The sequence below is a fragment of the Panthera tigris genome, chromosome C1 (assembly GCF_018350195.1).
Source record: "Panthera tigris isolate Pti1 chromosome C1, P.tigris_Pti1_mat1.1, whole genome shotgun sequence".
Taxonomy (NCBI): domain Eukaryota; kingdom Metazoa; phylum Chordata; class Mammalia; order Carnivora; family Felidae; genus Panthera; species Panthera tigris.
The window spans coordinates 24383558-24411280 of record NC_056667.1 but is presented as its reverse complement, the minus strand read 5'-3'; the positions used below and the strand labels follow the sequence as shown (position 1 = coordinate 24411280).

The 27723-nt window shown below is 44.1% G+C and overlaps 1 protein-coding gene and 1 long non-coding RNA gene across 2 annotated transcripts in view; both read right to left on the bottom strand.

The window, feature by feature from the left end:
* Positions 1-7330: 7330 nt before the first annotated feature.
* LOC122241130 lies at positions 7331-12652 on the bottom strand. The gene is made up of 2 exons (XR_006221113.1): positions 11180-12652; positions 7331-7894 (listed from the first exon to the last, which is right to left on the bottom strand). It is a non-coding gene; the product is annotated as an uncharacterized LOC122241130 (long non-coding RNA).
* A 4506-nt stretch (positions 12653-17158) lies between these two features.
* ZBTB8B (zinc finger and BTB domain containing 8B) overlaps positions 17159-27723 on the bottom strand; it is a 31508-nt gene continuing 20943 nt past the window's right edge. Inside the window, exons 4-5 of the mRNA XM_007092419.3 lie at positions 21415-21593; positions 17159-17981 (exon numbers count right to left, since the gene is read on the bottom strand). Coding sequence (XP_007092481.2) covers positions 17664-17981; positions 21415-21593 — 497 coding nt within the window. The 3' untranslated portion in view covers positions 17159-17663. The remainder of the gene's footprint in view (positions 17982-21414; positions 21594-27723) is intronic.

The following is a 27723-nucleotide window of genomic DNA, read 5'->3' as shown; positions in this document are numbered from 1 at the left end:
TGTCGGCACAGAGCCCGATGCAGGGCTTGAACTCATGGACTGTGAGATCATGACCTGAACCGAAGTTGGACGCTCAACCCACTGAGCCACCCAGGTGCCCCATTAATATTCAGTTATACTAACTACCTTTACCCTTAATTATCCCTCTGCTCTCCGTGGCTTTTGTTATTTACATTGACTTAACGATCATACGTAAGGGCCTTTACTGAGAAGGTGGTGTTCCAGTTACCACTGCTGCACAACACCCATCTCAAATGTAGTGGTATAAAGCAATCACTTTATCATGCCGACTGATTCTGTGCATCAGGAATTCTGAAAGAGCACAGTAGGGGCTGCTCTTCTGCGCTTCACCCTATCCTGAGCTTCGGCTGGGAGCTAGAAGGGGTGGGGCTGCAGGAATCCTTCTAAAGTGGCTTCCTCATTCACTTGGCTGAGGCTGAGCTGGAAAGGCTGAAGGCTACGCTCAACTGGCACCTGTACACAGCCTCTCCATGTGGCCGGGCTTCTCACTGCATGGTGGCTGGGTTCCACGGGGGAGCAAACCCAGAAGGCATGTCTCAGGAATCAGCATTCCTAGACCTCTAAGTGGAAGGCGCGTGGCCTCTCCTAGCCTCAGAAATCACACATCACTCTTGCCATACCCTACAGGGTGTAGCGGTCACAAACCCACCCAGATTCAAGGACAGAGTCCAAAGACCCATCTCTCGGTGGGAGAAGGATTAAATAATTCCTTGCCACTTTCAAAAACTACAGACATAAATAATAAAAACAACAAACTCGTGGCTGTGTTTTGGTCAAAGAGCTCCACATAAGCGGTTTCTCAGCATTTATCCCTGCTCAGACCCCATGGCTGGGGGTTGGCAGGGTGTGGAGGACAATGGTAGGAGAGGTCTCTTCAGCTCCCTAGGATCTTTCCACATTTGTTATGGAGCCATTTTAAAAATTCACCAAAGTTTCTGCAAAGCTAAGGGGAAAAGCTGGCTAAAATTAGATATATTACTAATTTGGTAGCAACAAGATTATTTTGGCCCTCAATAAGTTTTTAAAAGGGCATTTAAAAAGGTATTATCTTAGCCATGAAAGACATCTTTCTTTTAAATGACTAGTGAGAAGACACCTTTTCCACTGGTTGGAATTATAAATTCTGCAGATACCTGAAAACAGACACGTCTAAAAACCGTCCCTCTTCCTCTTCTTCTTCTTCCTCCTATTCCCTTCCCTTCCTGGATTCTTTAGAGGAAATTCCTTTATTAAGCACCTAAAATATGCTAAGTATTGTCACTCCCATAACATTTCAAAGCACAGATTTAGCAGCCAATTTAATAATGTGACTAAGATGCAATATTTCAGGGGTTGGCAAACTTTTTCTGGAAAGGACCAAATAATATTTTATGCTTGGGTGGGCAATACAGTCTCTTTTACAACTATTTAACTATGCTGTTGCAGCAAAAAGTAGCTATAGGCAATATATAAATGAATATGCATGACTGTGTTCCAATGAAACTTAATTTATGGGCACTTAAATTTGAATTTCATACCAGGGCGCCTGGGGGGTTCAGTGGGTTGGGGATCCAACTTCAGCTCAGGTCATGATCTTGTAGTTTGTGAGTTCGCACCCCATGTCAGACTCTATGCTGACAGCTCAGAGCCTGGAGCCTGCTTCTGATTCTGTGTCTCCCTCTCTCTCTGCCCCTTCCCCGCTCATGCTCTGTCTCTGTCTCTGTCTCTCTCTCAAAAATAAATAAACATTATTAATTTAAAAACCAATTTTAGGGATGCCTGGGTGGCTCATTAGGTTGAGCATCCCACTTCGGTTCAGGTTACGATCTCACAGTTTGTTGAGTTTGAGGTCTGTGTCGAGCTCTGTGCTGACATTGCAGAGCCTGGAGCCTGCTTCAGACTCCGTCTCCCTCTCTCTCTGCCCCTCCCCTGCTTGCACTCTGTCTCTCTGTCAAAAATAAATAAACATTTTTTTAAATTAAAATAAATACATAATAAAAACCAGTTTTAGGGGTGCCTGGCTGGCTCAGTCAGTAGAGCATATGATTTCTTTATCTCAGAGTTGTGAGTTCAAGCCCCACCTTGGGGATAGAGTTTACTTAAAAAATATATTATAAATAAATAAATAAATAAATAAATAAAATGTAAAAACCAATTTTAGCTTGTAGACAAAAACAAACAGTGGACCAGGTTTGGCCTGTGGCTGACTTGCCTACCCATACAAAACTGAGTGAAAAACAGGATGCAAAATTGTATTTGTAGTATGATTTCCATAACTCAAAAAAGGAGACTGACACATAAAGAAAAGACTGAGAGTAAATCTACAAAACATGGTTGTGTTTTTATGCCAAATTATGGTTGATTTTCCTCTCTTTATTTTTCGGTACTTTCAAATTTTATTGAAGGGAACATTTTACTTTAATAATGAAAATAACAATTTTTGAAAGAAAAAATGTGGTAGTACCAGAAATAATGAAGAAGGAGAAAATTACAGGCACACCTTGATTTATTGCATTTCACTTTATTGCACTTTCCAGGTATAGCATTTGTTACAAATTGAAGGTTTGTAGCAACCCTGCTTTGAGCAAGTCTATCCCCCCATATTTCCAACAGCATTTGCTTACTTTGTGCCCTGTGTCACATTTTGGTAATTCTTGCAATATTTCAAACTTTCATTATTATTATATTTGTTATGGTGACCTGTGATCAGTGATTAGACCTGCTGAAAGAGATGATGGTTAACATTTCTTAGCAATAAAGTATTGTACACTTTTCAGACTTAATGCTATTGCACACTTACTAGACTACAGCATAGTATAGACATAATTTTTTTAACTTTTTTAATGTTTATTTATTTTGGAGACAGAGCATGAGCAGGGAAGGGGCAGAGAAAGAGGGAGACACAGGAACTGAAAACAGGCTCCAGGCTCAGAGCTGTCAGCACAGAACCCGATGCGGGGCTCGAACCCATGAACCGTGAGATCATGATCTGAGCCAAAGTTCAAACCCATGAACCGTGAGATCATGACCTGAGCCGAAGTTGGATGCTCAACCAACTGAGCCACTCAGGCGCCCCAGACATAATTTTTATATGCACTGGGAAACCAATAAATAAATAAATAAATAAATTCATTTAACTTGATTTATTGTGATACTTTATTGCAGTGGTTTAGAAATGAACCTGCAATATCTCTGTGGTATACCTGTAGAATGAATCCTGTGGTATTGGACTGGACCTAGAATTACTTATGTATATATCAATCTGTATCTGTGTATCTACACCTAGGTGTCAATCTAGCTATCACACTCTCTATGTAAATGTCCACTGAGAGATCATGAAAGCAGCAACATTTCAAAAGCAATGAGCATACCCAACATGATGATATCCATTTCTAAGTGAGAGCTCTCCACTAAAAGAACCAAAGCTACTTGGAGAAGTATCTGATTCCAGGACTGGGGCAAGGATAAAACACAAGGCGAGCCTGGAACATCTTGTGGGAGAAAGGAAGCGTTCAAGTAGACATGTCAAGTAGACACAGAAGCTGGGACATGTCAAGTAGACACAGAAGCTGGGACATGTCAAGTAGACACAGGAGCTGGCTGAATGGGCTTCCACTGGCCAAATCTGGAACTGAAGCATTAAAATAAATGACAGCAACAGATTCGAGCCCAATGGCTAAAACAGGAAACCGCGAGTCCATGTGGTATAAAAAAATAAATGAATATTAAAAGGTTTGATGAAAAATGGGTGATTGCTACAGTTTCAAATACCTCTGTATATAACACTTCATAATTTCAAAAGGGAAAAGTGTCACTGTACAGTGGGGAAGCATGTGGGACATCATCTTAATCAAGCATCCAAGTGAACAGCATCAGTAATGAGACAAATTGACGAAGCTGAAATTGAGTGCCACTTGATAGGACGCTCTGAGAAGGACGCAGGATCACTTCTGTGATGGTCCTGCCAGAAACGCATAGCCTGGATGCAGGCAAGACTGGACATACAAAAGCAAACAGAGGGACAATCTCCACCTTAGCTGGGACCCCGTCACTCGCCGCGCAGCCGGAGCCCGGCCGGCCGCCGACCCTCTGGGAGTCCGCGGCGCCCGACGGCTCCACACACGCCGGGCACCGTCCCCGCGCCGCCGCCAGGAGGCTCCGCGCGCCTTCCCACCTTTCCCCGCGCCGCGGTTGGGCCGGGCCCGGGCGGCGCGGCGGGCGCGGGCGGCGACGGCGCGGCCATTGTCTCGCAGCCCCTCCCGGGCGCACAGGAGGGGCGGCCGGGCGGCCGCGGAGAAGGGCGGCCTCCGGGTCCCGAGCCGGTGCGCCCCGGCGCTGCCCGCCTCTCCCCGCGGGCCGCCGCCCCGAGGCCGGGGCCCCCGCCGCCAGCCGCCCGCACCGCCTCTGTGACCGTCCCTAGCCCCTCGGAACCGGCGCGCCGCCGCCGCCGCCGCCGCCGCCGCCGCTGCGCCCGGGGCTGCAAATGGCGCCCGCCCGCCTCTGCGCCTCCCGCCGCTCTCCCGGCCCGGGGACGTCTGGGGGCGCCGCGCCCGGGCCGCATCCCGCCGCCCGCCCTCCGCCAGCAGCCAGGCGCGCGGCCCGTCCTGGCAGCCCCGACGCCCCGCCCGCCCTCCGCGCGAACACCTCCGGGAACCCCAGAAACGCTAAGTAAATAGACGTTTTAAAAAAGATTGTGGTGAAGTACCCATAAAACCTATCATTTTAAAGACAACTCCTTGGTATTAAATGCATTCACAGTGTTGTGCAACTATCACCACTATTTAGTTCCAGAACTTTCCCCTCCACCTCAAAGGGAAACCTGCATTGTCTCCCGCCCAGCCCCTGGTAACCCCCACTGTTTTTTATTTATTTATTTATTTATTTATTTATTTATTTATTTATTTATCTCTGTGGATTTGTCTATTCCAGCCATTTCATGTAAGTGGAATTATACAATATGATGCCCTTTGTGTCTGGTTTCTCTCACCTAGCATAATGTTTTCAAGATTCATCCATGTTGTAGAGTGTATGAGAACCTCATTCCTTTTGATGGGTGAAGAATATCCCACCGCTTGCATATGCCACATTTTGTTTATCCATTCATCAGTTGATGGACATTTGGGTGTTTCCACCTTCTGGCTATCGTGAATAGAGCTGCTGTGATCGTTTGCATGTACGTACAAGTTGTTGTATGAACACCTGTTTCCAAATTCAGTTCTTCTGAGTATGTATAACTGAATTGACTTTTGCTGTCCTACTAATGGAAAAACTGTCCAGCCACCTGCAGGTTTCTCCCCATTGATTCTGGGAACTCCTGGAGGTATACAATGCCTGCTCTAGTAAAATTTCCTGTCTGCCTTGATTTTGTTCATATAGGAGACATGTGGGCCAGGAGCACCTGGATGGCTCAGTTGGTTAAGCATCCAACTTTTGCTCAGGTCATGATCTCACAGTCGGTGAGTTCAAGTCTGGCATCTGAGCTGAGCCTGGAGCTTTCTTTGGATTCTGTGTCTCCCTCTCTCTCTGCCCCTCCCCTGCTCACACTCTGGCTCACTCTCGGGAAATGAATAAAACACTAAAAAAAAAAATTTTTTTTTTTAAAAAGGAGACACATGGGACAATATTTCTGCTCTCTCCAACGCCCCTTCCCAGAGAATCTGTCCCCTGTACTATCACCCAGCCCCAGCTTCCAAATAACACACTCCCCATCCCACCCTAACCTCTTGATTAGAACCCCCTGCTGCCTGACCCACGGTGCCATGTGACCCCATAGAACCCAGCTTTGCTGGGCAGAAATGGAGGTGTTTTCCTTTGGAGAATTTTACCTGAAGGACAGAGCAGTGGTCAGGTCAGGGCTGGGACAGCCATTTAGAGCTCAATGAATGGACAGAAGAAAGCTAATCCTCTAAGAGTGGCTGGGGAACTTCACGCTTGGCAGAGAGAAGCAGCCAAGGGATATAGACAAGGACCATGGGAGACCAGGAGCAGTCTCAGTCCTTACTTGCTAATTCCAGGTGATCTGCTGATTTCTTCCCCTAGGATGTTCATAAAATCCCTCATTTGAATCTTGAAACAAATCCTTTTAAAACTGCTTTCAAATTTTAGTTTACACCAGAACGCCCCTGGGATGATGCTGATGCTGATGGTTCTGGGACCACACATTGAGAACCATTACCTTCAGCTTGCTCGAATGCCTGTTCCTTGAAGCCAAAAGCACTCTGATGTCTGCTGCTGAATCTGTAGGGGCTTGGAAAAGCTGAAATCCTGGCTGCCTGCAGTGCTCACCAATAGGGCCCATCCAGCTGGATTTAACCTCTCTTGCCTTAGCTGTGCTAAGGATACACGAGGATAGAGGATGTGCAGAGTTGCGAAATACAGGGCAGTCAGTGCCCCCACCCTCCTGCTCTGCCTCATGCTTTTGGCAGGTGTTCCAAGCAGTGCAGTCTGAGCTCCCAGCATCTCACCAAGATTTAAGATCATGCTCCTTTAGTTTCTGCCTATAGCTCTCGCGCTGCAGGCTCAGGCATACTTCCCTGGAGCTGAGCCAAGTGACCATCTTTTCTCCTGGTCAGATATTTCCAGAGACTTCCCCCCAGAAAACTTCATATGGATCATCTGTGTCCCTTCCCTGACCCTCATACATATTAGATATGTTTAAATCTTAGTGACGTTCACAGATTGGTCCATACATACCAGATAGGTTTAATCCTAGTGATGCCCACTATCCTATATAAGGTATAATAGATCTATCTCTTGTGCCAACCAACATTTTAGATCACTGGTAGGCACACTCTGTAAAGTACCAGATAGTAACTATTTGGGGCTTTGCACATGAAAGATATCTGTCACAACCACTCAACTTTGCCACCATAGCACAAAAACTGGCTTATACAATGCAGAAAGGAATGGGTGTGCCTGTGTTCCAATAAAACTTTATTTTGTTTGCAAAAAACAGGCGGCAAGCAGGATTCGGCCCAACTTCTATTTTAGATAGTACTTTTTTTTCTATTATTAAATGAAGTTAATGAGTCTTCAAACAGATGGAAAGTGTATTTACTGTTAGCAGTTATATATTGTTATGGGGACTCTTAAAAACTATAGGTTTTCTCAAGAGCTGGCAGTAAGCCCAGCCAATCTTAAACCCAGCCTAAACATTTTTCAAAAAATGTAAAATTATACCAATATATAGCTAAAACTGAACCAACTTCCTATCTTTAAAGGATAAATATTTGACACTGTTGTTTAAGCAGAAATAATTTTCAAAACAAAAGTATGCACATCTTAAAGGTTTACATTAAAAATGGAATGTCGAGACAACAGAAACAAGAAGTTAGATCTATATCATATAGATTATATCCACCAATGTATTACTTTATTCTCTCTTATTTTTAGTTCTTTATATATAAAAAGTAAAAATAGCAAATCAACACATAACCCAGACAACAATGAATCATATAAACAGACTTTGTACATAGCCATCTTAACATAAAGACCAACTTGGTTCCAAAAAGCAGGTTTCCCACTCCTTAAAAAAGATCTCAGTTGCTGTTGTTTTAATGGTCAGAGTCATTTCCAACTTCATCTTCTCTCTCAATTTTTTTTTTTTTTTTGATAGCAGTTTTGACAAGTGCCTTTGTAAGACTTGACAGCCAAAGATCAAGTCAGTTTTTATTTTCCTTCTAAGAGTTGTTGCAAAGTGTGTGACTGTAGAGCTCAGGGCTTAGAATGGTTGTGTCTTCTCTGATTTTTGTGTTGTCTGCCATTAGTTTTCCCTCTTATTGCGTTCTGCATTACTCACTCATCAAACAGTGGGCAGTCTTCTGCCACAGAATCTAGGTGTCCTGGCTTGGGATTCTCTGCCCAGAAACTGTCTCTTTTGAGGAAGTAATTGGTCCTATCACCAAGGGACAGAAAGGTGTGAAAAGATGTTTGATGGGAGCTGCTTCTGTTTAGAGTTCTATTTAACAGCTTTCTTTGTTTTCTTAACTAATATCTTATTCATAGAATTCCTCATTAGAATTTCACGTAAAATAATTGCACTGAGAAAAAGTTAACTAACTTTAAATTACGACGGTTTATTAACTCATTCATGTGAGGGGATCAATCCTCAATTCATTTCATTCATTCTACAACTGCCTTAACCATTTCAAACTTAGTCATTCCAACATTCCCAGTTATCTAACTTAGGTCAATTTTTTTTTAATTTTTTTTTTTAATGTTTATTTATTTTTGAGACAGAGAGAGACAGAGCATGAATGGGGGAGGGGCAGAGAGAGAGGGAGACACAGAATCGGAAGCAGGCTCCAGGCTCTGAGCCATCAGCCCAGAGCCCGACGCGGGGCTCGAACTCACGGACCGCGAGATCGTGACCTGAGCTGAAGTCGGACGCTCAACCGACTGAGCCACCCAGGCGCCCCTAACTTAGGTCAATTTTAAATTCTCCAAGTATAGAAAATAGTTAAATTACATTGGTTTCTGAAGACAAAATGAGCAATGAAGAAAACAAACAAACCTTTTTCCTGAACCAGGATAAGGCTGTTTCTATTATAAACTTGTCACTAGGGTGTCTCAATCTGACTTCACATAAATCCAAAGAAAAATTTAGTTTCAGTCTATTTCCTACTTAGTCTCAGGTTGATTTAACCAAGTCACAGATGATTTGCACTAATTTTAACCCCAAACTTGATAAATATTTCATTAATAACCAAGATCACCGGTTCTACATATTTTTAGATCATAAAGTGGCTAATCTATTTTACAAATAACTATTATATATTGTCATGGACCTTTAAATAAAATTTGCTTTTGCAGAAAGTTTATTAAAATCCACTAAATCAGGGCACCTGGGTGGCTCAGTCAGTTGAACAACAGACTCTTGATCTCGGCTCAGGTCATGATCTCACAGTTCATGGGTTCAAGCCCCGAGATGGGGCTCTGCAGTAATGTTGTGGAGCCTGCTTGGGATTCTGTTTCTCCTATTCTCTGCCCCTCCCCCACTTAGTGTGTGTGTGTCTCTCTCTTTCTCAAAATAAATAAATAAACATTAAAATTTTTTAATGTTTATTTATTTTTGAGAGAGAGAGGGAGAGTGTGAGCAAGGGAAGGGCAGAGAGAAAGGGAAACAGGATACAAAACGGGCTCTGCGCTGAGAGCAGAGAGCCCGATGTGGGGCTTGAACTCATGGACCATGAGATTATGACCTGAGCCAAAGTCAGGTGCTTAACCCCAACTGAGCCACCCAGGTGTCCCTAAATAAATAAACTTAAAAAAAATTTGGGGGGGGGCTGGTGCACCCGAGTGGCTCAGTCGGTTGGGCATCCGACTTCAGCTCAGGTCATGATCTCATGGTTTGTGAGTTCAAGCCCCACGTTGGGCTCTGTGTTCACAGCTCAGAGCCTGGAGCCTGCTTCAGATTCTGTGTCTCCCTCTCTCTCTCTGCCCCCACCCTCAAAAATAAATAAACATGAAAAAAATTAAAAAAAAATTTTAATACGCTAAATCAAGAAATACCCAAGTTCATTTTGTGTATACCATAATATTATATTATATGTGCTGCTGATTTAAAATATGTGGTTTGTGTTTCAGATAAGATTGTTCTTGTGGGGGCTCCTGGGTGGCTCAGTCAGCTAAGCATCTGGCTCTTGATTTCAGCTCAGGATCGTGATCTCATGGTTTTATGAGTTTGAACCCATGCTGACAGTGCAGAACCTATTTGGGATTCTGTGTCTCCTTCTCTCTCTCTCCCTCCCTCACTTGTGCTGTCTCTCTCTCAAAATAAATAAATAAACTTTAAAAATATCTTTAATAAAAAACCTCTATTTAAAAAATCAAATACATGATACATATTAAATAAGTGAGCAAAAAAGATTTTGATTTGCCCCGTGTTTGTGTGTGTGTGTGTGTGTGTGTGTGTGTTGATGGTGGTTTATGTTGTTCAGATATGTGTAGGTATTACAGGCACAGAAATTAAAGTAACTTCCCCATTCTCAGCATGTGATTTGCCCTCTTCCTGTCTAAGCATTACAAGAATGTAAGCCATGATCACACAGAGTCAGAGCATTTTCCTCTTCTGTGATTTTAGTCTGATGGGCACCCAAGGAAACTAATGCTATCTATGGATGGTCTTTGCTGCCTGCCCCAACATGTTTATTATCAGCATTGGCCTGGCAGGAACTGGTCTCTGACCCTAACTAGCTGTGTGGGAACTAGGGACTAGTCATTTCATCTCTCTGTAAAATAGAGTTAGATTAGACTATCCCTAAAGTCCCTTCTATTTTTCTAATTCTTTGATTGAATGGTTCTGTTCCATATCTATCTGGTTTCCGGGGTATTAACTAGTTAACATGGCCAGCCAAGACCCAATCCAGACACAATGGGGCTCCTCCACGTCTGTCACAGTGACAATACCTTGTTCTATCTTATCACACGGGATGAGGATAATGGGAAGTTATTTAGTGGTGACGGTGGTGGTGGTGGTGGGAATGGTGGGAGTGGTGTTTGAATACGAAAACCATAGCATCTGATGCATATTTTCTAAAGAGTAGGATATTCTGAAACGCTTACAATATTTGTGCATCCCTTAATAAAACAAGTAATCTAAACATTGTTGATGTCTAAAGCCACCATGTTTGGAAAAGGCAGGAAGTGTCAGAAACTATTTAAAGTGTTGGGGTGCCTGGGGGACTCAATCGGTTCAGCATCTGACTTTGGCTCGGGTCATGATCCCATGGTTCGTGAGTTCGAGCCCCGTGTCAGGCTCTGTGCTGATAGCTCAGAGCCTGGAGCCTGCTTCGGATTCTGTGTCTCCCTGTCTCTCTGCCCCTCCCCCACTCATGCTCTGTCTCTCAGTCTCAAAAACAGGTAAACATTAAAAAAATTTTTGTAGTGCTTATAAATTATATCCCGGAGACAGAAGTTTACCGGATGAGAAGGACCACAATAACAGTTGCTTAGATGGGGCAGGTGTTCTACCCAAGCTCTCTCAGAGCCCCCATTGCATCCTTGCCCCACTGTCACACCTCGACCTATGTTGTAGCTGCTTAATTGCTAGTCCCCCTGACCACACACTGCAAATTCCTTGAGGGCAGGGAGTTTGTTCACTGGTGTACCCCTAGTGCCTGACATACAGCAAGGACTCCATGAATAACTATTGCATAAATAGCCAGCTATCTCCACTTACTGATCTTCCAGAAGCAACAGAAGCAAGCAAGAGTAGTACCGCGTGGCAACAATAAGAGACATTGTTACCAAGAGCCTAGTGTTTGTGGTTGCCTGGAGGACATAGATTCCCATCAACGTGTGACTCATGGAATCCCCACAAACGTCCATTAAATAATGTCCTTTTGGAATGTCCTACGATACCTGCCTACTATTAGTAATACCAAAGGATGTATGGCCTTTCCGTGGGACCATTTTGACAATTTATCCAACTCTTACTCATTCCTCCGAAAATTTGCCAACTGCGTATTCACCACAAGCTGCTAAACACAAAGAACGAATACCCTTCAAGAGAAGAAAATGAGTTGGTGTCGGCTATATTTTAATAGGACATTCCTCTGGCTGCACGTTATAGGAACTAGGTGGGGTATCTGCTGTGCAATTGCTCAGCATACTGCTTGGTAATGGATTAACAGGACCTTTTCCCCTTCCATATGAGAATCTGACCTTTCGTTAACTTTCTAGCTCTGTTCCCCTGGCAGCCTAATAAAGAATAGTGCATCACCTATGTTGCTGGAATCATTACATATGGTAGAGCTGACCCCTAACTGGTAAACTGCATCCAGACTGGGAGAACTATAAATGCCTGAGAGGAAGCCACAGCTCTGGGCTTCCCTGAGCACAGTGACTCTTGGAACAGACATATCTCTTGAGGGGACTCTGGAAAATATGTCTATGGAGTGGTTATAACCGACACTTGCTCCCACGAGACAAGAGGCTTTTAGCCAGGATAGGTTCCATACGTGCCTGATGTGGGTCCGTCTCCTTGCACTGAAGCTACGACACACAGAGAGTTGTAGGGACTCCCGTAGAAGAGCAACATCTAGTTCTGCCCTGCTGCTGAGCTGTGCTCCTCATCCCACATCCTTCTAAGTGACTCCGATGATACCAAGTGTAGCAGTTTCAGAGTATGAATGTTTCTAAATGCTCAGTTGAGCCTAAGTAGACCCCCGGAGGGCATTGTATACTACTTGCTTCGTGTTTTGTTTTGTTTCGTTTCGTTTTGTTTCGTGGTGGATGCTCCACAGGGACTACGAGAGATGTGACACTGTGTGGCATGGTTTTCTGCTTCCAAAAGACTCGTGATCGTACCCTTCACTGTCTGCAGGATGGACAATCCATCTCCATTATGTCACCAAGACATATATCTCAACTTGATGCCTTCCCTTAAAATCCCCAAGCTTGTTCCTACTGAACCTTCTCTACCCAAGCACACGGTCGCCACCCTAACCCCCCAATTTTTAACATGCTACTGACAAAGGTCCAAAAATCAAATGACGGATACAAAATTGTTCCCTCAAACCAGAGTTGTGAATGAAGAATTGGGGGTAGTAAAATAATCTACCTGGAGGTCAGAGCAGGTGCTAGAAGTCCTCCAGTTATGAAGGTTCCATATCCTCTGATCACAATAGTGTGAGTTACTGTCACCTTTTAAAACTAGGGCATGTTAGGAACCAACCAAATTCCTCCTGCCAAAAAAAAAAAAAAAAAAAAAAAAAAAAAAAAAAAAAAAACCTTTTCATTTCTCCCTCTAGAAGCATTATCTGAAGAAAAGAATTCAATTTTTCCATACTACAATGAAACGTTTGAGGAGCACAGTCATATGTAGCAGAAATACTGAACAAAAATGCATGAAAACATTGTCCATCATAAGCAACTGAATCAAGTGCCCCTTTTTGGACTTGGAAGACAGCACAGCCACATGAAAGCACAAAGCAAGCTACAAGAGACGAACAACGACAGGACGTACAGTGGTGCTGCTCAAAACAGAGCGCCATAGGAACTTCTCACACACCCCAACCCTTTGCCCCTCCCACCCCATGACACTAGACTTCACAGAGGTCATTCTATTATCAATGCACAAGAAACACATAAAAAAACTTATAAGTCCAATGAACTCAGTTGACCAAAGGCCACTCCAGTCTTCCCACTGCCCTCAGAATCAGCACATGCAGCCATACACGTGGCTTTTTCCCCCAAGCAGTTTATCACAACATCAATTAATGACAACAACAAAAACCCATCGTGTATTCTGAACCCCCAAAATACTCAATTTCACAATATTTTGCAAACCACCAGGTCAGTAGTTTTCTCAAGGAATATTCCAACTGTACTGACCACCAAAATATTTACATCAAAATGGCATCTATCTACCAAATGACCAGAAGTCCCATTGCTCTATGTCATTTCTTAGTCTATTACAGATACAGGCCTCATTTACATTCCTTTCCAACCCTTGCTATGAAGGTCTGTCCCTTTCCCCCAAAAGAAACAACTTCCCATGGATGCCATTTTTAAGTTCCATTACCAATAAGAATTCTGTTACTGTCCACGCAATGTATCTAACGTAAGACAAATAATCTCTTTGCGAACTTGGATTGAATGTGCCAGAAAGACACTTGTTGGGATGAGAACTGGGTGTTGTATGGAAACCAATTTGACAATAAATTATATTTAAAAAAAAAGAAGGAGGAGGAGGGGGAGGAGGGGGAGGAGGGGAAGAAGAGGGTGCCAGAAAGATGCCAGATATAAAATAAATCATTAATGGTCTGTGTTGGACCCAACTATTAATTTACTTATAGAGATGTCACCAGCCCCATTCATTACACCCCAAAGACACTGTGCAATTATAAATATTGACCGCTAACTGTGAACATAAATTTAAAACAGAGGATAGTTTATGATTCGATAGTCTAAATAAAGGGATTATCTCCATTAAAAGTGATAGAATTCAGTGGTCCAGTTAGTACTAAAGTCAGCATACAAACTCGAAACAGCCAATTGGAAATGCAACAATCTGAGACATTACAGAAAGAATAATTTAAATATTAAGCTTCATGTTCCATTTTCCTCCCAGTAATTTTGCTACTGTAAAATGTAATAAGGGGCACCTGGGTGGCTCAGTAGGTTAAGCATTCCACTCTGGATTTCGGCTCAGGTCATGATCTCACAGTTTGTCTGTGCTGACAGTACAGAGCCTGCTTGGGATTCTCTCTACCTCTCTCTGCCCCTTCCCCGCTCATGTGCATGCGTGCACTCGTCTCAAAATAAATAAATAAACTTTTAAAAAAATAATAAAATAGGGGCACCTGGGTGGCTCAGTTGGTTAAGCGTCTGACTTCAGCTCAGGTCGTGATTTCGCAGTCTGTGAGTTCAAGCCCCACATCAGGCTCTGTGATGACAGTTCAGAGCCTGGAGCCTGCTTCAGATTCTATGTCTCCCTCTCTCTCTGCCCTTCCTCTGCTCATGCTCAGTCTCTCTCTCGCAAAAAATAAATAAACATTAAAAAAATAATAATAAAATAAAATGTGCTAAAATGACGAGAACCTAGTAATGGTTCTGGGAGTATGAATCAGATCAGAGTTTCTTCCTTTCTTTCTTCCTTTTCTTCCTTCCTTCCTTCCTACCTTCCTTCATTTCTGTTTTAACGTTTACTTTTGAGAGACAGAGCTCTGTCAGCACAGAGCCTGACACGGGACTTGAACGCATGAACCATGAGATCATGACCTGAGCCAAAGTTGGACGCTTAACCAACTGAGCCTCCCAGGTGCTCCTAGAATTTCTAAGTTTCTACATCACAAACCTAATCAGAGCTTAAGCAAGTTATGAACAATTTAGCCTCAGCTCCTGATTTTACTAATTCCACTCTTTTCCAAGACTCGTGGGAGCATGAGGGCCTACTACATATTATGAAGGTAAAAGGTAACCTAAAACATAACACAAAATTAAGTTCACTCATTAAAGGTCATTTTAAAAATCCAACTTTATCTGATGGTAAGGTTCCTCAGCCTTGGTACTCCTGACATTTTGGAGTAGAAAATCCTTTGTTATAAGGGGCCATCCTATGCGTTGTAGGATGTTGAACACCAACCTCATCCGGCTGCCGGCAGTACCCTGCCCTGAGTTGTAACAGTTGAGGATGCCTCCAGACATTGCCAAATGTCCTCTGGGGGACAAAATCACCCACAGTTGAAAGTCACTGTCCTAAAGTGAAATTGCTAGTGTAAATGTGTTTACTTTGGACCCAGCCATATGATTAAGTCATGGAGTCACTGAAGAGGTTGCTCTACCAAAGAAAGTGGGCACAGAAGTTGAACTGGGAGGTAGAAAAGTCACATTAAAACACCAGAGATAATTTAGGTGTGCCTGGCTGGCTCAGTTGGTGAGACATGCAACTCTCGATCTCAGAGTTGTGAGTTTGAGCCCCATGTTGGGTGTGGAGATTACTTATAAATAAAATCTTTAAAAAAAAAAAACAATCAGAAATAACTTAAACAGAGCAAAAATATCAAACCTAACTCCTTGCAAAGTACACCTTCTACACAATCGATTAGGTTTCCCATTTGAGAAGATCCCTCCTTTTAAACAACAGCTAATATTTCCATTTCAGGGAAGAAAAGTGTTTCTGGTCCTTGATAATTTCTAGTCTTCAACTCTTGATCTAGAACAATAATTTTCAAACTATCTGTGGTAAAAGACCAGTTTTGAGGTTTCCAACCTACCACAGGCCAACACATGGTCCTGCTGTATAGATTGGTATCGAAGAATTCACAGACCAGCTGTCTGGGGGCCACAGTTCGAGTAATACCATTCTGGAGTTCTAACCTCTATTGAGAAGATGATTTAAGCACATTTTGAACTCTTCAATGACTAACATTCACAAGCCAATTTATAATGTTTTTTTTTTTATTATTATTATTATTTTTGCTCAAGAGGCAGAAAGGTGATTTCACTACCTTTGGAAACACAACTAGACTAAAATTAAAGGAAGAAAAAGGGATTTCTTTTAAAAATCTATTTTGGAGGGCGTCTGGCTGGCTCTCAGGGTCATGAGTTCAAGCCCCACGTGGGGTGTGGAGTCTAATTAAAATAAATACATAAATAATTTTAAAAAATCTATCTTTATGTCTTTATCTTTTTGTCTTATGTCTTTAATATAAGACAAAATTATGAAAGTGCCTTGAATATCCCTTAATCCCTAATATTTCCTGCTCTTCAGCCTTTTAAAGAAGTATAGCCTCTTCTGTTAGAATAACTGTGTTGTCTGCAAAGATTTTAAAAACCTGTTCTTCTACCAATCTTCTCTTTCCCTCCAGAGGATCTTTTAAAAGGTAAAAGATGTGTCTGACTCTTGATCTCAGCGCAGGTAATGATCCCATGGTTTGTGAGATCGAGCCCTGCATCAGGCTCTGGGCTAATATCCCGGAGCCTGCTTGGGATCCTTTCTCCCCTCTTTCTCTGCCCCTTCCCTCTACTCACTCTCTCTCTCTCTCAAAATAAATAAATAAACTTTAAAAGGCAAATGATTTAGAAATATAACTTGTTTATACAGGCTCACACTTTCCCTCCAATTAAAGTTCTATTCATAATCGACGTAGAAGGCCGTCAGCAGGGGCTACATTTCCACATTACACAGCAGTGGCTCTTGAAAATGGCAGGAAAACACAGGGAAGGGGTTTGAGTTTCATCCAAATGACTTGTTTTATGATCACAAAACAGGTTATCTGTGTGTGCAGACTGGTCAGATCCCAAACTAAACAGGGAAACCACCCAGACTTGGGCTCACAGTCTCCTTTCTCAGGACTAACTTAAAGTTGAACTTAGCTGGGCAAGTCAGAGTGCCCAGGAGTCTCTCAGCTCATTTCCATGCTTGCGTGCACATAAATACTCCCAGCCATTAAAACTGAAGTCTTAGAAGTATCTTTACACTCATGGAGCCAAACAGCCCTGCCTGCCTTATATCAGTGAAGCTTTGTCTTTAAGACTTCACCAGAGGGGCTCCTGGGTGGCTCAGTTGTTTAAGCGTCCAACTTCGGTTCATGGGTTCAAGCCCCATGTGGAGCTCTATGCTGACAGCTCGGAGCCTGGAGCCTGCTTCGGATTCTGTGTCTACCTCTCTCTCTGCCCCTCCCCAACTTGTGCTCTGTCCTTCTGTCTCTCAAAAATAAATAAATGTTAAAAAAAAAATACTTCACCAGAAAATTAAAATATGGAATCCATCAGGAGAAGCTTGGCAAAGGTAAGACTGATGTCAAAATATTTTTGCCTACATTTCCAGAGAAAAAGGCTGACAAAAAAAAAAAAAAAAAGGAATCTGGAGGAATGAGACAATTAAATGTCTCAAGCATGGAGACTTTCTTGTCTTTCTCCTAACCAGAGTTTGGGTGCACAACAGGAAAAATGGGAAGCCTTGGGGCAAGCATTAATTCACTCAGAATTAACTCAACAAGGCCCTCAGAAAGCAAGGGCATTCCAGTAAGAAGTCATCAGTCCTTTGAGTCACAAAATCCAACCTTCACCGTGTAATGTAACAAAAATGTAACGATAGTATGAAAACATGTTCCTCTCGGGGTTCCACAAAATTGGACAAATGGTGGCTTTCGAACATAGAATGAGCAACAACAAATTCTAAAACCTCTCCCCCTACCCACCCCCAGAATTTTCCGCTACGTAAGTGTCTCTTGATCTGACAAGTTGGGCCGAATCTGCTGTCTGCCATCAGAATCATCTCCAGCGGGGTCATTTTCCTCACCAGACTCCACATAGATTGGCCAGTCATTGTCTGTGTCACTCTTTTCTTGGCTTTCGGACGAGGCCTCCACCAGGCTAAGATTGATGGGCATCAAATCGTCTTCATCATCGTGTGTGTCCGTAACACAGGTGCAGCTGTCACACAGCCCGAAGCGCCGCAGTCCCTGGGACAGGTGACTCGTGAAGGTTCTTCTGCAGCCCTTGCAGATGATTGGACGGTTGGATCTATGGACCTAAAATTACAAGCAGACACAGTAAACGTTCTCCTGCTTGCTCTCTCTGCCACAGCCTCAGCCTCACGACGACGGTGTTTCCACCCCCAAGGCCATTGGATATGCAAGGAACATGCCCACCCCCCATTGCCAAGGCCTCCACTACTACTAATACCTTTGAAGGAACTCTTCATTGATGCTCTGGGTCAGGTTAGGTCCCCATCTATATATTCCCACCTATACTCCTTCCTTTGTTGATTTTCTAACAAATTATTGGTAAATTCACTAGACTATAAGCTCCAAGAAGGCAGGGACCATTCTCATTCATGTTCTCTGTCACATTTGTTACTATATCCCTATGTCCAGCATATAAAGAGCATTCAGGAAACTGATGGGGATTTTAAGCATGGCTTTTTCTGTACCTGGGACTATCTAGTTATTAGGGAGGCAGACTTGTTAGATGGTATCTTCTCCATACGTGGCAGATGTCTCATTCTTAACTCTTCATTGATAAATACATTCCTTACCTAGGAGAAGCACTTTGCATACTAGAAAAAGGAACCTGATCTCCTACCCCATGCAGCAACTCCTCAGGGCAGCAGCCCCAGGGCCCCCCTCCATATAAGGAACTATCTAATGTGTGCGCTATTCAGGAGCTCCAGCCTAAAGGAGCTCTGTGAACCAAAGCCTCTCCTGTAGAGACTCTGGATGCAGGATGGACACAAGAGGTAGAGACAGAGAGAAATGGTGGAGGACAAGGGCCAACAGCACTATACTCAGCTTGCTGGAGCTGCCACTACATCCTGGCCAATGTCCCTGTCTTCCATGGGGTCTTCTGGGCTTCCTACACTAACCCCACAGCACTTGAGCCAACCAGAATATGTACATGACCTTTGCAACCTGATGGTGCCTTTGAATACCACGTCTTTAGGCTGCAGTAGACTGGACTTTGTATAATGTGGAAAGATAGAGGGAATGAGGATTCCAATCGATGAAACATCTTAGGGCCACCAGGGACCTGTTGCTGCCAAGACAGACTGGAGATATAAATTGAGGAGGAAAAAAGACAAACAAAAACTTAAGACCATGGAATGAAGCTACTTTCAGACAAGTGTGCTGGGGCCAGCCCTGAGAGCAGAGGCAGTCAGTAACTTTGTACTTATCTTAAGTCTGGATTCTTTCAAACCCATAATTCACATTCTATAAAATTCACCTTTTTTTTTTTTTTTTTCTGAGAGAGAGAGAGAGAGAGGAGCAGGGGAGAGGGCAGAGGGAGAGTGAAAAAGAATCTTAATCAGGCTCCATGCACAGCATGGATCCCAACGTGGGACTCGATCCTATGACCCTAGGATCATGACCTGAGTCAAAGTTAAGAGTCGGACACTCAACCAACTGAGCCACCCAGGTGCCCCGAAATTCACCTTTTTAAAACAAACAATTCAATAGGTTTTAGTACACTCACAAGGTTGTGCAACTATCACCACCATCTAATTCCAGAACATTTTTTTAATGTTTATTTATTTTTGAGAGAGAGAGCATGAGCTGGGGAAGGGCAGGTGGGATGGGCAGAGGGATGGGGTGGGCAGAGGATCCAAACCGGGCTCTGTGCTAACAGCAGAGAGCCCAATGTGGGGCTCGAACTCACAAACCATGACCTGAACTGAAGTCGATGCCTAACCAACAGAGCCACCCAGGCACCGCTAATTCCAGAACATTTTCCTCACCCCAGAAAGAAACCGTGTGCCCATTAACTGTCACCCCACTACCATCCGACACCCCTCTAGCCCCTACTAACCACTAATCTACTCTATATGCATGAGTCTGCACATTTTGTATATTTCATATAAATGAAATCATATAATACGTGGCCTTTTGTGACTGGCCTCTTTCAAGCAGCATAATGCTTTTAAGGTTCATCCATGTTGTAGCTGTATCAGAACTTCATTCCATTTTATGGCTGAATTAAGGGTCCATTGTATGGATAGGCCACAATTTCTTTATTCATTCATCAGTTGATGGACACTTGGGTTGTTTTCACTTTTTGGCTACTGTGAATAATGCTGTTGTGAACACTTGTGGGCATGTACTTTTTTGTGTGAATGCATGCTTTCAGTTCTCTTGGGTATATACCTTGATGTAGAATTGCTGGGACCTATGGCAATTTTATGCTTAACTTTTTAAAGAACCACCAAATTGTTTTGCACATTGGTTACACCATTTTACATTCCTATCCGCAGTGTATGAACATTCCAATTCCTCCACATCCTTGCCAACACTTTTTTTTTTTTTTTGATGATAACAATTCTAGTATATTTGAAGTGGTATCTTACTGTGGCTCTGATTTGCATTTCCCTAATGACTAATGATGTTGAGCATCTTTCATGTTCTTATTGGCCATTTGGATCTCTTCTTTGGAGAAATGTCTATTCACATCCATTGTTTAATCTGGTTATTTGTTTTTTATTGTTAAATTGAAAGTGTTCTTTATACATTCTGGTTACTAGATTTTTAGCAGATAAGCGGTTCACAAGTATTTTCTCCCTTTCTGCGGGTTGTCACATTCTTGAGAGTGTCCTTTGAAGTCCAAACCCATTTTTATGTTTGATTTCCCAAAGACTGATTGCCTTGCTCAAAGATGATCTTAAATACATGCCTTCCTAAATGGCCTGAATGCCTTTTAGCTGGTGGGAATTAACCACTCACCTGGGAGATGGGCTCCCGGGGAGTAGCCAGTGGGAGGGGAGGTCACCTTGGTCTGGAGCCCTGTTTGCTGTCCACAGGTGGCCTTATGAAGGGCGGCATGTACTTTCCCTATGTCCAGGTACTGGCATTAGGTGGGAAACTGAGGATACAGCTTTCTCACCTTTAGTATCACACTGGTGAGAACAGACCCACAATCCCCTGTCCAAGCCCCGCTGTTCTCTGCCTTATGACAACCATCCCTAACTAGGATCTAAACTTTCTTGAGTCTAAGAAAACTGGTCTGTAATCATATAAGTTTTAACTTTCTCTAAGTGCTACCAACCCAGCTTTAATTTAGTAGAAACATATGTTTAAAATTCTCTGAAAATAGTCCAGTGGACAAAGACACAGAAGACAAACTGTTTTGTTCGTTTTTTAAGGTTTTGTTTGTTGTTTTTTGTTTTTGTTTTTGTTTTTAAGAGAGAAACAGAGACAGTGCCAGCAGGGGAGGGGCAGAGAGAGAGAGAGAGAGAGAGAGAGAGAATCCCAAGCAGGCTCTACACTATCAGCTCAGAGCCTGATGCAGGGCTCAAACTCACGAACTGTGAGATCATGACCCGAGCCGAAATCAAGAGTTGGACACTTAACTGAGTCACCTCGGCGCCCCAAAAGACAGGCTGGTTTACCCTTACATCAGACAGATGTCGGGAACCCCCTCCCCTGTGTCCCCCGCCGCCCTCACCACAGGAGACCTGCCAGTCCAGACACTTACGCTTAGGGCGTGACTCCGCAGGTGCTCCTGTCGAGTGAACCGCTTGCCGCACGTCTCGCAGGGGTAGGGCCGCTCGCCTGTGTGTGAGCGGATGTGCCGCTTAAGGATGCCCTTCTGTTTGGCAGTGTAAGGGCAGAAAGGACACTTGTGGAGCTTGATGGGGACCACCAGCACATCACCTGGGGAACCAAATGGGTTGATTTAGCTGCACTGTAAGCAACAATGACACTGGCCACCCTCCGACAGGTGATCAGGAGCTGGGGAATTCCTCCAGCCCAGATTGAGAGGGAGGACATCAACTCTACCGCCAGCCAACGGCAAGACACTGCAAATTCCAAGTCTTCGTCCGGCTCCCCATCAGCCGGAGGGTAAAGGGTTGCAAGGAATGCCATACAGTTCTTACTGGCTTTCAACCTCTGTGGCTCAGTTAGAGATACAGCTTACATCACCACCTCAGTGGTGTCTTCCAGTGGATAAGTGGAAAAGCTTCCGAAAATAACAGTCAATCTGACGGTATCTATTTTGTTTTAATTCATTTTAAGACAACGCTGATTGAGACTTTGTCATGAACCGTATTGCATCCCCCCCAATTCATACATTGAAGCCCTAAACTACAGTGTGATTATATTTGGAGATAGGGAGGCAATTAAGGTTAAATGAGGTCATAAGGGTGGAGCCCTACCCTGATAGGACTGGTGTCCTTATAATTAGAGGAGGAGACACCAGAGATCTCACTCTCTCTCTGTTCATGCACAGAGGAAAGGCCACGTGAGGACCAGCAAGAAGGCAGCTGTCCGCCAGCCAGGAAGAAAAAACCCTGCCAGCACCTTGATCTTGGGCTCTGAGCCTCCAGAACTGTGAGAAAACAAATTTCTGTTGTTTAAGCCACTCAGCCTGTCGTATTCTGCTGTGGCAGCCTGAACTGACTAACACAGACCTTCTCAATTGATCTCATGACCCCCAAAAGTTTGGAAACCTCTGTTATTGATGGATCACACCCTTGGATCAGGATCCAGGTTCTCTCCCTCTGTCTCTCTCTGTCTCTCTCTCCCCTAGGATCCATGCTATGTTTGACAGGAGCTCCTAAGAACAGCTTCCAGGCACGTGCAGAAATGGTGTGCTACGGCACAGACCGTAAACTAGAATTCGTATTAACTCTATATACCTGAGATCATCAACTATCCAGGGATTCACTTAAATCGTTTTCCAACTTTTTTTTCCCCATCTTACATGTACAACCATTATGATTGGCAACACAATTAATCCCCAGGTATAAAAACTGTTCAAGTTTCCCGAGTTACCCTTACTACAGTATTCCAAGATGTGTCCCCTCTATCCACGCCCTTCAGGACTTTTTGTAGACCTTGGCCATATCACGTCACATAGGAAGGCACTAGTGACTCAAGCTTTCCAGGCACTGAAGCCTGGGTTCAGGCCCCAGCTGTACCACTTACCAGACGTGTGACCTTGGACATCTCACGTAACTTCTCTGCGCCTTACTTTACTCATATGTAAAATACGGATGATAATAGTTCCCACCTTAAAGGATTATGGTAAGAATGAAATGAAGTAACACCTAAAGCACGGCACCTGGGACAGGGTAAGGGCTCATAAATATCAGCCATTTTTGTCACCATCATCAATAAACACAAACACCAAGTCCTTGGTGTCCTTACTGATGAAGCAGGCCAGGCTTCTGTGGTTTCTTTCAACACTGGAGTAACTCCTTTTCTCTGGGACCTTCTCAGGATACCTAGCTGGGCTTGGTCTCTTCCAAGGTGCTGCCAAAAGTATGGCAAGCTGAACCGCAGGTGAGAACCCGACATCATTCTACATAAGGGTGGAGATTTTCTCTGGTTTCTAGTTCCCATCCGATAATGCCTAACACTCTTCATAATCTATAGTGAGTCCAAAGGGGTTTCCTAGAATAAAAGCAGCAGCTCGTGGCTCATCACTATATACATATGTTAGATTATTTTAGTTCTCATTGGTCACACTGGGGCTGAGATGCCAGTTTCCTGCTCCCTCCTCAGGGGTTGTGGAACCTTCTGGCCATCTATCCTCACCGGCCTGGTGTTATACTTTACCTTTCTTCTCAATTATCTACAAAAACATTAAGTAAAATGGGTCCAGTGTTAGTCGTTGGAAAAACCAATTGTTAACTATTTCTCCACCAGAAAAGTAAGAATTAGCACACTCCCCTTCCCCTCTCATGATCTGATTTTACCAACACAAACGTTCATCTGAATGCCCAACACTGCGTTAACAAGGTCCTTCATTACCAAGACACTGGTTTCCTCCCTCAAGAAGTTAAGTTTAGCAGGACAGAAAGACATGTGAACAAATTCATACAATGTAATGTAGCACATGCAAATTTCAAAGTGACGAAGAAGTATAGACAGGAAAGTAATGAATTCTCTCTAGGAGTTCAGAAAAGGATTTCACAGAAGAGTGATCTTTGAGCAAGATTTAAAAGAATTTTTTTTCATATTTATTTATTTATTTATTTATTTATTTATTTATTTAAAATGTTTTTTTTCAACGTTTTTTATTTATTTTTGGGACAGAGAGAGACAGAGCATGAACGGGGGAGGGGCAGAGAGAGAGGGAGACACAGAATCGGAAACAGGCTCCAGGCTCCGAGCCATCAGCCCAGAGCCTGACGTGGGCTCGAACTCACGGACCGTGAGATCGTGACCTGGCTGAAGTCGGACGCTTAACCAACTGCGCCACCCAGGCGCCCCCATATTTATTTATTTTTGAGAGAGAGACAGACAGAGCACAAGTAAGGGAAGGGCAGAGAGAGACGGAGACACAGAATCCGAAGCAGGCTTCAGGCTTCGCGCTGTCAGCACGGAGCCTGACGCGGGGCTCGAACTCACCAACCTTGAGATTGTGACCTGAGCCGAAGTTGGATGCTTAACCAACTAAGCCACCGAGGCATCCCTCTTGGACTTTATTCTTTAAGCAGCTAGAATCTTAAGGAGGGGGAGTACATGGTCAGATCTGAGTTTTAAAAGCTCCCTCAGAGGGCAATGCAGGGGAAGGATTTAAGAGAGGCAAGATGAAAGGCAGGAAGAGAGGGGGAGAGGATGAGAGATGTCATGAATTAAAGCAGAGAAGTAAAGTTAACAGCATGCAGTGACCACATGGGGGAGGGGAGAGAAGGGAAAGAGAAGATTCAAAATGACACAGATTGTGGGTCCGTTGATTTGGTAGATGACAGTGGAATAAACTGAGGCAGGGAACACAGGAGAAAAAGCAGGTACTGGGACAATGAGGGGTTCAGTTTGGATTTTACTGTGTTTGGGGCAGCCCCATAGCATCCATGGGGGAGTATCTGGGTTAGACAGATACATCTGGAATTTAGGGAAAGAAGGGAAGAATACAGTTTTGCAAATCTTCAGCAAGTTGGACCTGCTGCTTTCATTGAGACCTGGCTCTCCCCTGAATACCCTGCTTCCCTTACCCCATAACCCTGACACCTCTGGGTCGGAGGTGAGTAGGATCCTCCTTGTGCTTCACTGTCATCTCCAGACCACTGTCCCTCCCTCCATATTCGAAAACCTTAAGATCTTTTGAAGCTCACACCATCGAATGATAGTGATGAGAGAGCATGAGGTGGGCTAAGGACAAAATGCAAGCTAGCACACCCTCCTCCCCAGGTGGGACGTGTGTGATATTCCTTAGGCACTCCTGGCTGCCTAAGGACAAAGGAAATGGCCAACTGACAGAGATCACAGTCTTATAGGACATGGGTTTACAAATATCTTAGTAAATTGCAAGAAAAAGGCAATCTTATCCACAGCCTAATCTCCAGAAACCTATAGACTCCATTTCCTGGAGCCCCAACATCACCCCTCAATAGTGATGTGGGAAACAAAGGCAAGAAGGAAATGGCAGGTAAAATTACATTCCTTATAACCTGCAGCCCATTGACAAATCCTTGAGGCAAATACAGAGTATAACATTTCTCCAGGAAACCCTTACTGTCCTAATGTTAATGCCTTACTTAGAGGGAAAACAACCTTGGCTTGATGATAGCAAGGCCTCAGGTATCTTAGGAGTCTGCTTTAGCATGTCAAAGTCCCTCTGGAAGCCTCCTCCCAAACTCCATACTATAAAACCAGCCATTCTTCACAACCCCAGTGCAGCTCTTTCTGCCCACGGGTCCTGTCCCCAAGCTTTAATAAAATCACCTTTTGCACCAAAGACGTCTTCAAGACTTCCTTCTTGGCCATCAGCTCCAGACCACCCTACCATCACCCCAAAACCTCATCAGTAGCATACCAACCTCTCCTTATCATAGTCATCTAGGAGCCCCGACGTCACCTCGTCATTCCATGGAGATTTGAGCACATTGCCTTCACAACATAACTCCTAGCGTAATTCTTGGTGTGAATACTGAAAATGACCCAACACCCTGGCCTCTCTGTTCCATGACCTCCTTTCCTCCTTGTCTTCTACCCCATGTCAGCTACCCGGTCCTAGACCAAGAGTTCTCAACTTGATCTGCATATCAGAATCACCTGGGAAAGGGGTGCTCGGGTGGCTCAGTCAGTCAAGCATTCAACTCTTGATTTCGGCTCAGGTCACAATCTCAACAGTTTATGCGTTTGAGACCCATGTCGGGCTCCACGCTGACAGTGTGGAGCCTGCTTGGGATTCTCTGTCTCTCCCTCTCTCTCTGCCCTTCCCTCACTCACGCTCTCTCTCAAATTAAATAAATAAACTTAAAAAAAAAGAATCACCTGGGAAACTTAAAAAATGCTGATGCCCAATCTCTGTCCCAAGCATATCTTTTCAGTTTTTTTAATGTTTATTTATTTTTGGGAGAGACAGAGCACGAGTTGGGGAGGGGCAGGAAGAGAGAAAGACACAGAATCCAAGCTCCAGGCTCCAGGCTCTGAGCTGTCAGCACAGAGCCAGATGTGGGCTCAAACTCACCAACCCTGAGATCATGACCTGGCCAAAGTCTGATGCTTAACTGACTGAGCTACCCAAGTGCCTCCCAAGCATATTTTTAAAGCACCCTGCTAGTGTATAGTTGGGAGCGGAATCATGGCCCCATACCAAGATATTGCCAATAACTGCATTTGCTCCACAGTCCACATTTCAAGCACCCCACCTCCCAGTCACCATCTCATATCTTTCCAGCTCACCCCCTAAGTGTCCTTTCTTGGCTGGGGCCAAGCCAGGGACTATGCTGCCATTTTACTGTCCTTCACCTCCTTGGATCCTCGTGCCTCTCCTTCCCCAGTTTAGTACCCACAATCCATCACTGAAATCACTCCTTCACATCCACCCTCAACTGCCCGAGTCCTGTCTCTCCCTCTATCTGTATTCCCCTGGTTAAACCTAAATTCTGGGTAAATACAAATCTCTGCCTATTCCATACCTGAAACAAGGCAAGCTAACATCACTGGTGAAAAATAACACAACTGTGTGTTCTAGTCTCACTTCAAATCCATCTAACCATCACTCTTTGAGCACGAATATCAGAGCCCTTGGTTCTTCAGGGACGATTCCACGCCCTCCCTCTGCTCAGCTCTCCACCCCCGCTGCCCCTTCCTTCCTTTCAGCCACCATCCTTGCTGCTTTAACTGAGGAGAAGCAATCAGAAGAGAACCTCTACATGCTCCCAGCTACCCCCAAACTCTCCTATGAACACATGTGGTCTGCTTTCACTCCTGTTCCTACGAACGAACTGTCCTTCCTCACATGCAGAGCCAGACTGTCCCTGCCATTTGTACAGGGACCTTGCCTGCCCTCGATCTATCAACTGCCCCTCTCTTCCACCATCAATTATCCTCCCCTCTCCTGGACTATTCCCATCAGCAAACGAACATGCTTTTAGATCCTCCACCTTAATAAAAACCTAGACCTCATATGGCCCTTTGGCTACTGATGCATTTCTCTGTCCCCTTCACAACAAAACTGCTTGAAAGAAGCATCGATACTCATTGTCTTCCCGCCTATATTCCCCAGCTCTGTTTCAGGCCGTTTGGTCTCTTGCTCCACTACTTCATCGACACTGCTCTTGTCAAACCCACCAAAGACCTCCCCAGTGATCAGTTTTCAATCCGCCTACGCACAGTACTATACATAGTCAATTTCTCCTTTTTCCTGAAACGCTTTCTCCTCCTGGCATCCATCACTCTCGATTTTCCTCCCACCTCACTGCCTGCCCCCTCTCGGTCTCCTTTACTGATTTCTCCCTATTTTTCTGACCTTGACATGCTGGCGTTCCCCAGGGCTCAGTCCTTAAATCTCTTATCTTCTCCTTCTACACCTATAAGTTCACGGGAT